Source organism: Morchella sextelata (genome assembly GCF_020137385.1).
Source record: "Morchella sextelata strain SCLS chromosome Unknown scls_16, whole genome shotgun sequence".
Classification (NCBI taxonomy): Eukaryota; Fungi; Ascomycota; class Pezizomycetes; order Pezizales; family Morchellaceae; genus Morchella; species Morchella sextelata.
In genome coordinates, this window is record NW_025408631.1 from 550478 (window position 1) to 563983 (window position 13506).

At 46.6% G+C, this 13506-nt stretch overlaps 3 protein-coding genes across 3 annotated transcripts; 2 read left to right on the forward strand and 1 right to left on the reverse strand.

The window, feature by feature from the left end:
* Positions 1–1654: 1654 nt before the first annotated feature.
* H6S33_003852 (uncharacterized protein) lies at positions 1655–2495 on the forward strand (the record flags this gene model as incomplete). Its single annotated transcript, XM_044835195.1, has 5 exons — positions 1655–1710; positions 1922–2037; positions 2126–2140; positions 2203–2363; positions 2436–2495. 5 exons carry the CDS (start codon positions 1655–1657, stop codon positions 2493–2495), a joined length of 408 nt encoding a protein of 135 aa, XP_044691386.1.
* Positions 2496–4817: 2322 nt separating this feature from the next.
* Positions 4818–5969, forward strand: H6S33_003853 (uncharacterized protein; the record flags this gene model as incomplete). Its single annotated transcript, XM_044835196.1, has 1 exon — positions 4818–5969. One exon carries the CDS (start codon positions 4818–4820, stop codon positions 5967–5969), a length of 1152 nt encoding a protein of 383 aa, XP_044691387.1.
* Positions 5970–11580: 5611 nt separating this feature from the next.
* Positions 11581–13100, reverse strand: H6S33_003854 (uncharacterized protein; the record flags this gene model as incomplete). The annotated part of the gene is made up of 4 exons (XM_044835197.1): positions 11581–11725; positions 11802–11936; positions 12091–12206; positions 12318–13100. 4 exons carry the CDS (start codon positions 13098–13100, stop codon positions 11581–11583), a joined length of 1179 nt encoding a protein of 392 aa, XP_044691388.1.
* Positions 13101–13506: the final 406 nt, after the last annotated feature.

A 13506-nucleotide genomic window follows, 5' to 3' on the forward strand; every position in this document is an offset into this window, starting at 1 on the left:
GGAGGGGAGGGTGCAAACGGGGGTTGAGGGGTGGTGAAACGCCATAAGGGACTAGAGCTGTTCACTTACGTACCTCAGCGCAGTTAGACTTGAGAGATGGTAAGTTTTCGTTTTTCATTGGTGGGGTTGATGGAAGATGATGAGTTCTATTGAAGCGATGTTCGAACGCTGCTGTGTCGGTGACGGTGGTGGTGTTGGGGCCGACGTCGGAGTGGGAAAAGATGAAAAATGGTCGATTTGCGGTGTCCTGATATCGATAGTATAAACCACATGTGAGGTATCTGTAGGAGGCCTTCAACGGGGTATCAACCAAATGGCAACGGGTTCAACAGGTCCCTTCACTGGCGGAGGAGGACCTTGGCCCCGGGGGGGGATCGTGATGGAAGGCCCCACCCAAGGGGAGGTCGATTCACAGAAGGTGGTGGGGGAGGGAGGTGGGTGGTTTGGGGGGGGGGGGGGGGGGGGGCGTCCCATATTGGGGAGATATGTATATATACAATTAACTGGAAAGATCAAACTCGCGGTCGCGAGTCCCCTCAACTGCTAGTGTTATGTAGTATTCGAGGGTCACGGTGGAGGACGGAAGTATGCTACCGACTCACTAGCGCTCATGAATTTTTAAGGGAATTAGAAAATTATCTGCCATCAACCACTTCCTGTGGCCTAACAAGCTGAAGTGTCGCCCAGAGGGGCCGAGGTCGATAGTTCGAACTTCTCAGACTTGTGGGAAAACATACACTTGGTGCTGGGTAAAGGAGCAGAGCGGGATGCCTCTCCTTTTTGCCGTTTTGGACCTTGCAACACGGAATTCCTTTTTTTCTTTCTTTTTTTCGCTCCGTTTTTTTGAGCTTTGGGCGGCACCCACGAACTCCTCAAGGGTCGTACTAACTCGTTACAATGTACTTCTCCAGTCACAACCGCTTTAGACACCTACTCTAGTGCATTTCAACTCATTGTTAAACCCCACTCCAGCGTAAGAGGGCTTGGTGGACTTATCTTATCTTGGTCCATAGTCCAACTGGCACTGCCGGTCCCAAATCGAAGCGGGAAGTGTGGTCCTAAACGAGGATCTTTTCGATGTAAGCAAAATACAGCGTACGTGGTTTCGATACAAACCGTGCTTAGAGTATGGCGCTAATAAATGGGGGGGGTTACAGTCTATCGGCACCTATAGTAGGGCGTTACAGTTTCGCTCGTGAGGTGGTTGTAGCCCGAGTGACATCCTATGACGAGAACGCACACGCCATCACCACCATCACCACCATGACTAGAATTCCCTCCATAAGACACAACAACAACAGGAACCTGCAACATGACCATTCTCATCACTCTCGTCACCCTGACATTCTCATCCTACCAAGAGCCAGACGCGAGTCGTGCTGCAGCCTAGTGTGACCAGGCTCCGTCGAGCATGGAGAGGCGCCGTTTGGGGATTAAGCTCGCGCTCCAGTGGGTGAGACTGGCGGGGCGAAGGGTTGGTGAAGGGTTAAGGCGGTGACATGGCGAGCGTGGGGTCTGGTGGCGGGCGAGAGGTGATCAACGGGCTAGAATGAGTGTGGGAGATTCAGAGGCGATGATTATGCCACCGTGGGTACTTATTCGTGACCAGGTGTACTGACTGGATGATAGAGTCTGGTTCAATACGACTTCTCTCATGCTCATCTCGCCCCATGCTACCTCTAAAGCCTCGAGTCTGCGAGGGGAGAATACGTATCCGTGATCTTCTTAACGTCAACCCCAACTTTCAACCATTTACACAACTCCATCTAGAAAATCCTACCCTGGACTACAACTTCGGTCATCCATCTTCTATTTGTCACGGCTGATATGGGTGCTTTGGGCCTTCTCACAACTCGGAGAGAGCGGGCCTACATCACTCCTCCAGCGCTGGCTCGGCCGGCACCAATACCACAGGACTCAGAGTAGAGGAAGGAGGTATTGAATACCAATTCTGTATCTTGAATACGAGCATCCGTGTGGCTCTGCAGGCCATTCGGCCCTATCCTGGCGGGATATTACGAATACGTCGAGATACAGGTAATTTTAGATCGTTCAAAACACGCCATCACCCCAGCTCCACGATGATGAACTATTGGGCAAATCGTAGCTAATGGAGCCACTTAAGACCAAGCCTCTGGTTGTAAGAGGGTATCCTGTAGTGCTCTATTCTCATATATATCTACTGGGTGTATATCCCACTAGTCAAAACATCCTGCGCATTTCAAGATGATTGCATGGATCACTGCGCTACGGTCTCGCCGAACTCCCCCGACGAACATACAAACTCACAAACATGCCCCCCTCCACACTATAGCCCGCGTCTACCATATAACAACTCCCTCATCAGCAAGCAAGCAGAAATGGTGAGCGATGAGGGGTGTTTTGTAAGTCTCAGCCTATGTGAACAGGACCTGACATCTCCGCTGGTACAGCAGAAAGACGGTTTCAGTCATACGGTGTCACTCGATCACGTGCAGGACCAAATGTGCAAGTAGACGATGGTAGCCAATAAGAGAAAAGGACAGCTGGGAAGAAGTAAATTCTGCAGAGAATACGTCTTCTAAAAAAAAAAAAAAACACCTCCTCGCTGAATATTGCAATCAGGATCTGTTGGCTAGCTAGCCGCTGTTAGAGTACCGACGAATTAATAGGGCGGAGTAATGCTGAAGCTAAGGTGAGAACTACCTCGGGCTGTACTTATTGGGTTAAATTTAAGATTAGCATACGCCTTGCGCCAATAATATGTGGGAGGAATACGATTAATCAAGCTGCAAGACCTTTTCTAGGCCTACATGCAGTTACCGCCACGCCTTACCAGCAGCTGAAGGGGACAAACTTCTTCTTAACTCTACTCTCGCTCTCTGGTATCCATCAGTTGAAAACAAACTTTATACAGAACGTAACCACGCCACACCAGTGTCTCTCTTCAACTCACGGATTATCACTCGATATTCGATCATTGTGAAACCATACTGTCCAACATACTCTATCCTATTTGATCTATGACCAGATATATTAACCACTTGCGCTAGATAGTACTTTTCTTCGCAACGAGGACGCGGGCAACCCCCCCACGTCCGCGCCCAGGCGCCACCTAGGACAGATTCGGTACTTGATCGATCTCTTTGATTTTATAGACAAATTACCCACGGCTGGCTGCCCGAACCAATCATTCAACCTTTCCAGCTCTTATTGAAGCGTTGGGAAATATTCGAGAACGGCACCAGAATAGCTGAAGTGGTGTTGCCGTACAGGGATTTTATACGACCATAGGATCACAAAAATCCACGAAACTCAAATTATCAATTCCGAAAACACTTCACCAGCACACTAGAAACGAACTAGAATCTACACATACACTGGTTATCCTCGTTTTCCTGGCTAAGCAATACCCACTGCTGAGAATTTTTAGCCTTGGCGTCTTTATTTTATTATTATTCTAATAATAGAGCGACCAAAACCAACAAACCCCTCTTGGCACGACTTTACTATAAATGCGCAGCTTTCCCCCATCTCTTTAAAACTCCATCGTGCTTCCGTTGGGCTAGTCTCCAGTTGAGACTACCCCTCGGCACCACACCCCATCTCTCTTGAGTCCCCTGGCTCTCTCGGTTTCTTAATGAAACCGGGAACATGGCTCTTTCTCTGGTTTCCTCGTTTTCAATTTACGGGGACCGGCGAAGCTACGGTTGCAGTGATGTTTGGTGGGTTAGGGTTCCTTTTGCGTTTGTAGGTTTTATAGCTTCATTTGGTAAATATTAATAGTTTTTTTTTTTTGTAAATAGCTTCCTAGTTTCACTTTCTTCTTGTAAATAACAGATATTTTTAATACCAATAAGCTTTTTTTCTTCTCTTCTCGTGTGCAGTAGATACATGTACTTACGGGGCCTTTTTTTATCTTCTTCACAGGAGATGACTACATACTTCTAGTGATTTTCGACCGCACAGAGCAAACGTTCCTCGTAGATGATAGCAGGACCCTTTTCGCAGTGACATTCTACATTTCTCGTATAGCCTTTTTATAGGCACAACGTTTAATACAGCGGAGACAGTCTAGATTTAAGAAAGCCTACCTTTTTGGCCTGAAGGTTCCGGCCCAAAAGCCGGGCCGACTCAGACACTGTCTTGTTCTAGTTCTACTTCATATCCCGGTTAGATATACGTATCCAATCTGATTACTACCAAGCTAGAACCACAGCCGCGAAACATTGTTTCTGCCGACACTACAAGGCCAAAGCTCCCTAATTCTGGAAAGCTCTCTTAGAGAATCTTACTACAACCCCAGAGTCGATGGTAAACCACAAATTCTTTACTCCAAGTACTCAACATGTCTGTATATAAATGGTCGCGAATCGCCATAAGCGCGTCTATTATGGCCGGGTAGACAAAATAGACTCTTAGAGTATGTTCCATGCTTATCACGTCCATGAAGTATTAGAACCCAGTTTAACTAATCATACTTATCTGCGACTGTTTCCTGTCAGCTTGCTCCGACTAAGCTCCCATTGGTGATATCCTACGCCAATTTCCTTACCCATTAGTAGCGTGGGGTCCGCAATTCTCCGTCGCCCCATCAAGTTGTCTTGCACAGACCACCTAACCACAACCCTGCATAGTAACGCCGATTATTGGCCACAAACTGTGGGGTGCATCTCGTCCTTACTTAGCGACGTAACACAACACGACCGCTGTACCTCGGCCTCGGCTCAAGCTATCGACAGCTCCCCAACATAACCCCGATATCGCCATATTGTACTTTAGATTGTAGATACATAAACTCCCACCGAACCTAATATCTCCCTCACAATTAGCTAGCAATGAGTTCCCAGCCCCTACCTCTCGCCGGCCTCCGCGTAATCGAATTCGCTGGTCTCGCCCCCGGCCCCTTCTGCGGCAAGCTCTTGACCGACTACGGTGCATCCGTACTCCGAATCGACCGCCACGACGGGACCCAAACTCCCACGCCGGACCTCCTCGCATCAAACAAACGCTCGCTAACACTCAACGTCAAGTCTCCCGCCGGAAACAAGCTCCTACAGAAACTCCTCCTCACAGCCGATGTCCTGATTGACCCGTTCCGGCCACAGACGCTGGAGCGTCTGCAGCTCGGCCCAGAGATGCTGTGTAGAGCTAATCCGAGGCTCATATATACGCGCCTCACCGGTTTCCGGCGCGACGGGAAGTATGCGGCCATGGCTGGGCATGATATTAATTACCTTGCCGTCTCAGGCGCGCTCTCACTCCTGGGTGCTGCGGGAGCGCCGCCGTCGCCGCCAGCGAACATATTGGGCGACTTTGCGGGCGGCGGGGCGATGGCATTTATGGGGATATTGTTGGCGCTTGTTTCGAGGGGTGTGAGTGGGAGAGGGCAGGTCGTGGAGGCAAATATGGTAGATGGGTCAGCGTATTTGGCGATGTTTCCGAGGTTTTTGGTGAAGACACCGACGTGGAATAGGGAGAGGGGGGAGAATCTGTTGGATGGGGGCGCACCGTTTTATCGGTGTTATAGGTGTGCGGATGGGGGGTATATGGCGGTTGGGGCATTGGAGGAGAGGTTTTACCACGTGTTTGTGAAGGGGCTGTTTGGCGAAGAGGCGGAGAGCTTACCAAATAGAGGGAATAGACGTGATTGGGAAGCATTGAGAGCGTTGTTTGAAAAGAGATTTGCGGAGAGGTCGAGAGCGGAGTGGGAGAGTGTATTTGACGGGACAGATGCGTGTGTAACGCCGGTTCTGTCATATGGCGAATTGGAACAAAGTGGATTTGAACAGAGGCCGGCTGTGACGTTGACGGGATCGGAGGCGTTTAAAGAAAGAGAAGGTGAACAGTGGTCAGGGAGAGCACTGAGTCCAGGAGAAGGGGGTAAAGAAGCCTTAGAGGAGTGGTGGGGATTGAAGGAGGGAATAGAATGGACGGTTGGTGAGGAGGGGTTCGAGAATCTCGAAAAGAAAGTTGAATCGAAGCTATAACTATTATCTAGCTATAAAGTAGATAGACGCTTTGTAGAGAAGGGTCTACGATACACACTTTTCTCTTCTCAAAATATTTTCGTTAGCCTATTCTCTCAAGCTCTGTCGGAACAGTGTGATCTTCCCATCTGCCCTCAGTCCCCACTACATAATGACGGCTGAACATATACACAAACACATCTCTAGTCGTTACAACTATCGTAGGAACAGCTGGGCTCAAGGATCAGTCTTCAGCTCCTTTCGGGCCATTATGCCGTTGAAACCCAAGAATAGGATGGGTGGGATGGAGGGAGGGATATAGTGAATTCCCACATTTCACCGTGAAGGTACAACATGATCATTTCTTTAGTCTGAAACCATCTCCGGAGCCTAAACTCCGCGGCAAAAGCCCACAACCCCAGTACCGAGCCCATAGCCGCTGAGATGATGGTCATTAGAGTTCTGCGAAGAAGTATCGAAGGGGACTTACTGTGACTGCTCTGTTTTCTTTACCAACACACACAAACCTTCTTATCATCTTTTATTTCCTTGTCATATGTTAACCACTATACTTTCATCCCAAACAATTCTTTCCATCACGAAGCTCTCCCGACAGCAGCACCAGGCGTGAACCACAGTGGCGAACAGGCGAAGACAAATCTGGTAGTGGGGAAAGAAAGTACTGGAACAGAACAGGGGACACGGCCAACTAGACCTAACGGCAAGCTGTCTCTAGGAGGAGATACATGTAGGCACGGGACTAAGCTAGCCCAAATATACTAACCTAAACTTAATCTAACTCTCTGTCCTTAGTGCTTACATGTAGTGTCAGCGATCATCACAGTATATCACTCGCGCGCCAAGAGGAGCAGAGGAGCAGATAACGCAGCCTGTGTCTCGACCTAATGCTAGTCGACCTGCCAACAGGCAATAGCGCCTTCACCAAAACTCTAAAAACGCCTGCCCAATGCCGTCACTCAGCCTATCGAGTCTCTCAGCGCACCCCGGCAGCTTTTACCATAACCTGCCTCGGCTTTAAAGCCGAGGTGCACATGCACGCTATTCTACACTCACATGAGGTTCTGGAGTATAGTATGGCATCTGAATCTTCACCCAATAAGCCCGGCAGCCAGTGATTGGCGATAATTCCGTCCGTGCTCGCGATACGCATACGAGAACATCTAGGCATCAGGTCACTTGTTTGACGAGTCAGAGTGTACCTTCTTGCGCCGCCAAATATATTTGAAAGAGGAAAGTGATGCAAGATTGAGTAGTGCTTAAACTTTCTCAAGTGAAGAGTCTGAACTAATGAATTTTTCGATATTGAGTATAATGGGGGTTCTAGTGGTGTTACGAGTATACGTATAGGGTAAGGACTCGCCGTTATTGATTAATTAATTTGTTCCTTGGATTTTGTTTCTTTTGTTTTTAGTCATGGGGGATGTTGTTCTGGAACGCCCTCTCAACGGGTTCCTGTGAGATAATGCTGCCTAAATTACCGCTTTCAAGTAAATCTCAATTCGTTACCCTGACCTAGTCACTTTTTCTTCATTTTCTCTGAACAGGATAGAACATCCCAATTGAGTGTGTGAGTTACTTATGGATCGATCAGTTCTGGACACTGACTAGCAAGTTATAGCTTGGCATAAAGATTAAGTGTATCACGATCTCTCTCTGGGGCTCTTCTTTGACTCCGGAAGAAGGACGCAGTGTTTCTACCAGAATCTTTTTTTGTTGGTATCAATATTTTCACCCCGTCCAGGGAAGACTCTAGGGGGAGTGGAAATGTGTACCTAGAATATTCAGTAAAGTCGTTCGTAAAGTCGTTTTTCGAGCTTGGATTTACGTGGGTAATGTCAATATTTTAGCAGAGGGAAAGTCGTTTTAAGGGAAATTGGACGACTTTACAGACGTCTTTTTAATGATTTACAAATGACATTACCGACGACTTTACGGACACCTTTACCTGTCACGCTTCTGTCACTCATTTTGGGCGTATACAGAGGGGGGGATAAGTTTTGGCCACCGGTGATGCTTCACATGATTGATCAAGGCCATCGCCAATGAATCGAATCATCAAAAGACATCCTACTATTATACCAGGAGCATCAAGTCAGAGTATCCTGCATGTATATGCCGAACAATGGATCCACCAAAGTTAAATTGTATTCCCCAACTGTTACAAGCCCATTGATGCCAGATACCATTTGATGACCCCATCGAAATATTCTATTTGGGGGACTCAACTATCTCGAGGGGCTTCACAGGAAAATATTGATTTTCCGGCGGAAAACGGGAAACACCGGAAACCATCAGTAAAGTCATATTTTTTGCATTGAACATGCCTTTAACAAGTAAAGTCGTCAGTAAAGGTGTTGATAAAGTGTCGGTACTGGGACAGGAATGCCTTTAACACAAAGTAATGCGGTTATTGCACCAAATAATGTGTATCTCGCAGCTTTTTGTATGGGAAACGTCAAAATTGATGCATTTCCACTCCTACTAGAGAGATTCTATATACATAGCTACAGTTTTATTTCTTTTTTCTTTGAGTCAAACTTTCTAGGATATCTATGCCTGGAACTAGAATCCATTAAAGTATTCCAGACGGTACCGATTCTTGTTTTCCTGTCATACAAGCTGCTGAAATATAAGAATTTTTTATATTGAGTTAGGGCCAAATTACACGACATCCCGTAGCTTAGTGTTCATAATGAACCTGTTTGAGAGGTGTCAAGGGTAGAGGCTCGTCTTGTAGCCTAAGCTTCACAATATTCGGTTTTCCGAGTGACAGCATATGATCCCACCCAGGAATAGTGAAATCTCAATGCGGAACACCGCCGTAATTTCCATTAGAGCTGTTTCAATAGAACGAGATAGTGAAGAAACAGGGCATGTAGGAATCAAAATGGCGAAGGTTGATCAATCTATTAATTCATAGACGTGGCTGGAGGTCGACTTCGACAAGACAGAGCACCAAGGCTTGTGTTCGAACACGGTTGTACTATCATTTGAAAGGCCATATATTCAAAGGTGACTAAATTTAGTCACTAGGCCGAATATTTTCGGGCCACATACCAAGAATGGGTTAGCAAAACAATAAATGAATTAACATTCAATCAACCATGGGTTAAAAACAACAACCAGAGACCAGACCCGAGTGATATTTCATGACTAGCAGTCTCCAAATATACTCGAGTCAAGAAAATAAGGAAATGTCTCTATCAAAACCATTGTATTACTTACTTGGTAAGTTCCACAAATTCAGATATATTCTCAGCTCTGGTCAGGGAGTAATTGACTTCAAAGATCACATATGATAGAGCCGGCGACCCTCCGAAATTCGTAGGAGGCATTTTCTCCCCAGAGAAAGCTATGAGCGTGGTAGCATACCTGAACGATTGGCAAGAAGTATGTTTGAGTAAGAAATAACCGATTATGAAGTGGGTGATTAGTTTGAAAGTAGGGGAAGGTAGATCGAAGCAGTCTCCAAAAGAAATTTAAAAAATGAACCCCGCACTGCGTGCAGTGATGCGGAACTTCCCGGTAGGATTGGGGTGGCGGGATATAGCCTAAGAGATCTACAATGACGATAAATAGAGTATAGTAAACTATAGGAAGAATACCCTATAGTCATGAAATCTGTGGGGAAAATGCAACCCTTACCAGTTCTCCAAATCGCTTAGTGCACCTGGTATGGTAGATCTACCCGTCGAGGGTGATTACATGTAGTACGTGAGCAGAAGAAGTATAGTTTCTACATGACCTAACAATACAGTACCAAAAAGGGATATGCAATAGATATTGTGGCAATGTAAAAGTGCAAAAATAACATGGTACCCCGGTCGGTACAACATCAACTCTATAATTCTCCAGATACGGTAGTTGTTTCACAAACGCCTTTCTTGGAACTGTATCTACGGATACACTAGCACTTTTCTGGTTCCGTCTCTAAGGTTCCCCCATAGACTTTGCTGTGATAAAATTGAATGTAGATCCGATTATGTAATCGACTTCTATTAGTACTACATGTAATGTAGATCAAGCCTTTTCATCTTGACAGATCCTATCAAAAAAGAGACAAAAGTAAACTTTTGATAGCAATACCACGTTTAGATCGTGGGACCTCTGGGTTATGAGCCCGGCGCGCTTCCACTGCGCCATGTTGCTATGGTTGCATCCTCGGGTATTGAACTATGGAACCCAAATCGAGTCACTTCCCGTGTGTAACAAGACTAGCAGCATCCTACCAGTTCACTCAATCACAACATATCACTCGCATATTCAACACCCCTCACCCAGCGATCCAACCTAACAATGCAACATGGATCAACAGAATCTCACATCGCACTAATAACAGGAACCCCCGGATCCACTAACGCAATCCAACATGGATCCCCAACTCCGGGCCAAGGAGCCGATCGAGTGGCCAAAGAAGATCCATAACAGAGAGCTGAAAAGGAAGAAAGGTGGCGACAATAAGATTGATCGTCGCCTCAAAGAAGCACTTAGAGGGCAGGAGGCGGTCACACACGAGGGGAAATGTTTGAAATCACTCTTTTTTTATTTATTTTTTCCTTCTCCCTGCAGAGCCGCGTCTGTTCCAGATGAAACTCGAATAATTGCAACCCTAACCCTAGACACTGAGTGAAAGGTAACGTGGCTTGGCAGAAGAAGATTGTCTCAATGATTGAAAATCCCGGTATCGAGGTTTCCTGGCACCAGGTTTTGCAAACAAGCCGTTATACATGCTGTATGTTTACCACATGTAGGTAGGTAGGTATATATTATGGCCACCAGCTGAACATTATGCGGCCCTTAATTATCGGGTGGACGGACCCTCGGTATCCTGCCCTTATCCTCCTTTATCCTCCCCGCGCGCGGTCACTTCTTGCAATTGAAGAGGTGTCTATTAATGTTTCAAAAAGAGGACATAAATTTCTTGCCGTGACAAAGAAGGTTTGTGGCAATGATGTGAATTTTTTAAATTTCCTTCAGTATACAGAGAGTCTAGAAGGCACACCAAAGAAGTTAAAGGTTCCGACTGTTGTACACACTTGTGTTTGTAGTCTCTACTGCGATACTAACACGAGTGTCTATCTATTTTTAAAGTCCAATTATCATCCACTCTAATCCGTGACCTCTAGCACAAAGGCTATCGAATCGCACGCAGTGTTTTATCTTTCTATTAAAAAGCCAATTAGAGCACGGCCACCATCCCATCTTCGGCCCCCACACTTCAGCCCCATGTTTCAACACCATCGTACGTAGCCGCAAATTTTTTTTGTCCCGCACATCAGAGGTGATGAGAGGTAAAAGAAGTCATCTAACTAATAACATTTGATACCCACAGACGACCTGAAAGAATTCAGGGTCACAAAAGACGCAACTAAACGAGATGGGGAGAAAATAAAAACAAATAGTTTTCATAACAACAATAATCTTGTGAAGCAATTCAAAAATAAAAGATAAAACTCTAAAGGATGAGAGAAAATTGAACCCCGCGCCGTTGCCAGAATCCCATCACCCCCCAAAAAAGTCCTGCACAATCTATTCCGGTGACACCAGAGGAAGGGGAAAAATCACATTTGGTCTTGATTTCAGTATTGGTTGCGACCCAAGTAAAAGGCTACTATAGCTCAGCCATCTCGAGAAAACTGGGCGCCATCGTCCAAATCCCTGTGGAATATGTAGAGAACGCGTGTTGGTTCTGGACACGGCCTTTGACATTGTCCCACTCTTTTTCCAAGGCAGAATTCAGTTCATCCGATAAGTGGCTACTAGGCGGAACAGGAACCGCAATCGTCAGCGCATGAATTTGGGCGACTCTAGTTACAAATGGCAAGTACTCACGCAATTGTCTTCACCCCATAGTCGACAGCGCATTCCACGTCACTATCAAAATTGATGGTGAGACGAGGAGACCCCACTGGTGACGGCCCACGGGATAGCCCAGGAACCTCATCGGTCGGGAGCAAGGATTCGTAGCTGCAAGCAAATCGTGCATCAGAACAATGGAAGGTAAAAAGAAAAGAAAAATACGCGAATTCAAGAGGCAATAATCAAAAAGCAAATATGCGGATATGCGCATGTATATCCGTTCAACGGGTGCACTCCAGATCATCTTATGCGTACAACATACCTTTTGTTGTCACAATCATTGAGAAGAGGCTGTTCAGAGAGTTGAATTTCTCGGTACTTGCGCCTGCATACGTCGCCATCTTTTCCGTGAAACAAGCCGGCAATTTGATACCATCCCTGTAAGAAAGAGCTTCTGGTAAGCGCTAGACCCAAAACCGAACGTCAAATGAACCCAGATCTTGAGAAGTGGGAAGCTATTAAATTCAACAATGAACGCGATGGACTCACTAATTCAATACCGCTCCTACAAACAGAAATCAACAAAGCCGTCTCTTCTGGGGTCCAAGTGTTGTATTTACTCGAGCGTCTTCGCGGGGTTGGTGGAGGACCAGGAGGAGGGGAGGGTGGTGAACTTCGAGATAAGCCACTGTAGTGCCCATCATCGTCACAATCTCTTGGAGAAGGAGGTGGCCCCCTAGGTGGAGTTGGTGGATCGCACCGAGAGAGCTCATTGAAAATATCTCTGCGGCATGGGGATGGTGGAGGACCTCTGGGAGGAGTTGGGGGATCTCTCCGGGATAATGAATTGAAAAGATCATAGTCCTCGCGGTGGCCCGGAGTTGATGGCGGCCCACCAGGAGGAGTAGGAGGATCACGTCGAGATAGGGAATCAAAAATATCAGCCTTGTATTTCTGGGGAGTTGGTGGCGGTCCATTTGGTGGACTAGGGGGTTCACAGAGAGACAGCGAGTTGAAGATATCCCCATCTCCAGGAGTTGGCGGAGGGCCACGAGGGGGTGTTGGAGGGTAAGCTCTTGACAGTTCATTATGCGCTCTACGGCGCGGGGTCGGCGGGGGCCCTCGCGGAGGAGTTGGTGGGTCAGATTTCGAGAACGAGTGGATGCCAGTTGGTGTCACCAATGGTTGTAAACACTGCGTCATTGATCCAGCTTCAAAAGATTGTAAAAACGAACACGAAGTCAAATTCTCAGCTTTGTCCGTAATGACTGGAGTAGCTGCTGCCTGGCGCATAGGAGCTGATACGAAAGTGATTGGCTCAAGTAGAGGCATTGCGGAGGGTGTGTATTATGTCGACCAGTTGGGAGAGCAGATGATGATTTTATGCAGAAATTACCCAGGCTAGAGCTTGCAGCGAATGACCGTGGAATCTTTGCCTTGGGTAATAGCAACTAGAGTTACTTATGGTGCTCCTTGATGCCAGTATGTATGCAGAAGTAGCGACAGTCTTGAACAGAATGTAAAACTTGAGGGTGAAAACCTTATGAGGTAGACGCTGTATACCAACCTGTATGAGATGCAAGAAAGAGAAGATAGGTGGAAACTCTAGGGTTATAAGTACTGAAGGGAGGATGAGTGTGAAGGATTCACAGACCGATTATCGCTTTTTGCACTGACCTCCAGTGATAGATAATTAAGATAGGGACGATAAATAATTGGGTTTGACGGAACATTGCAG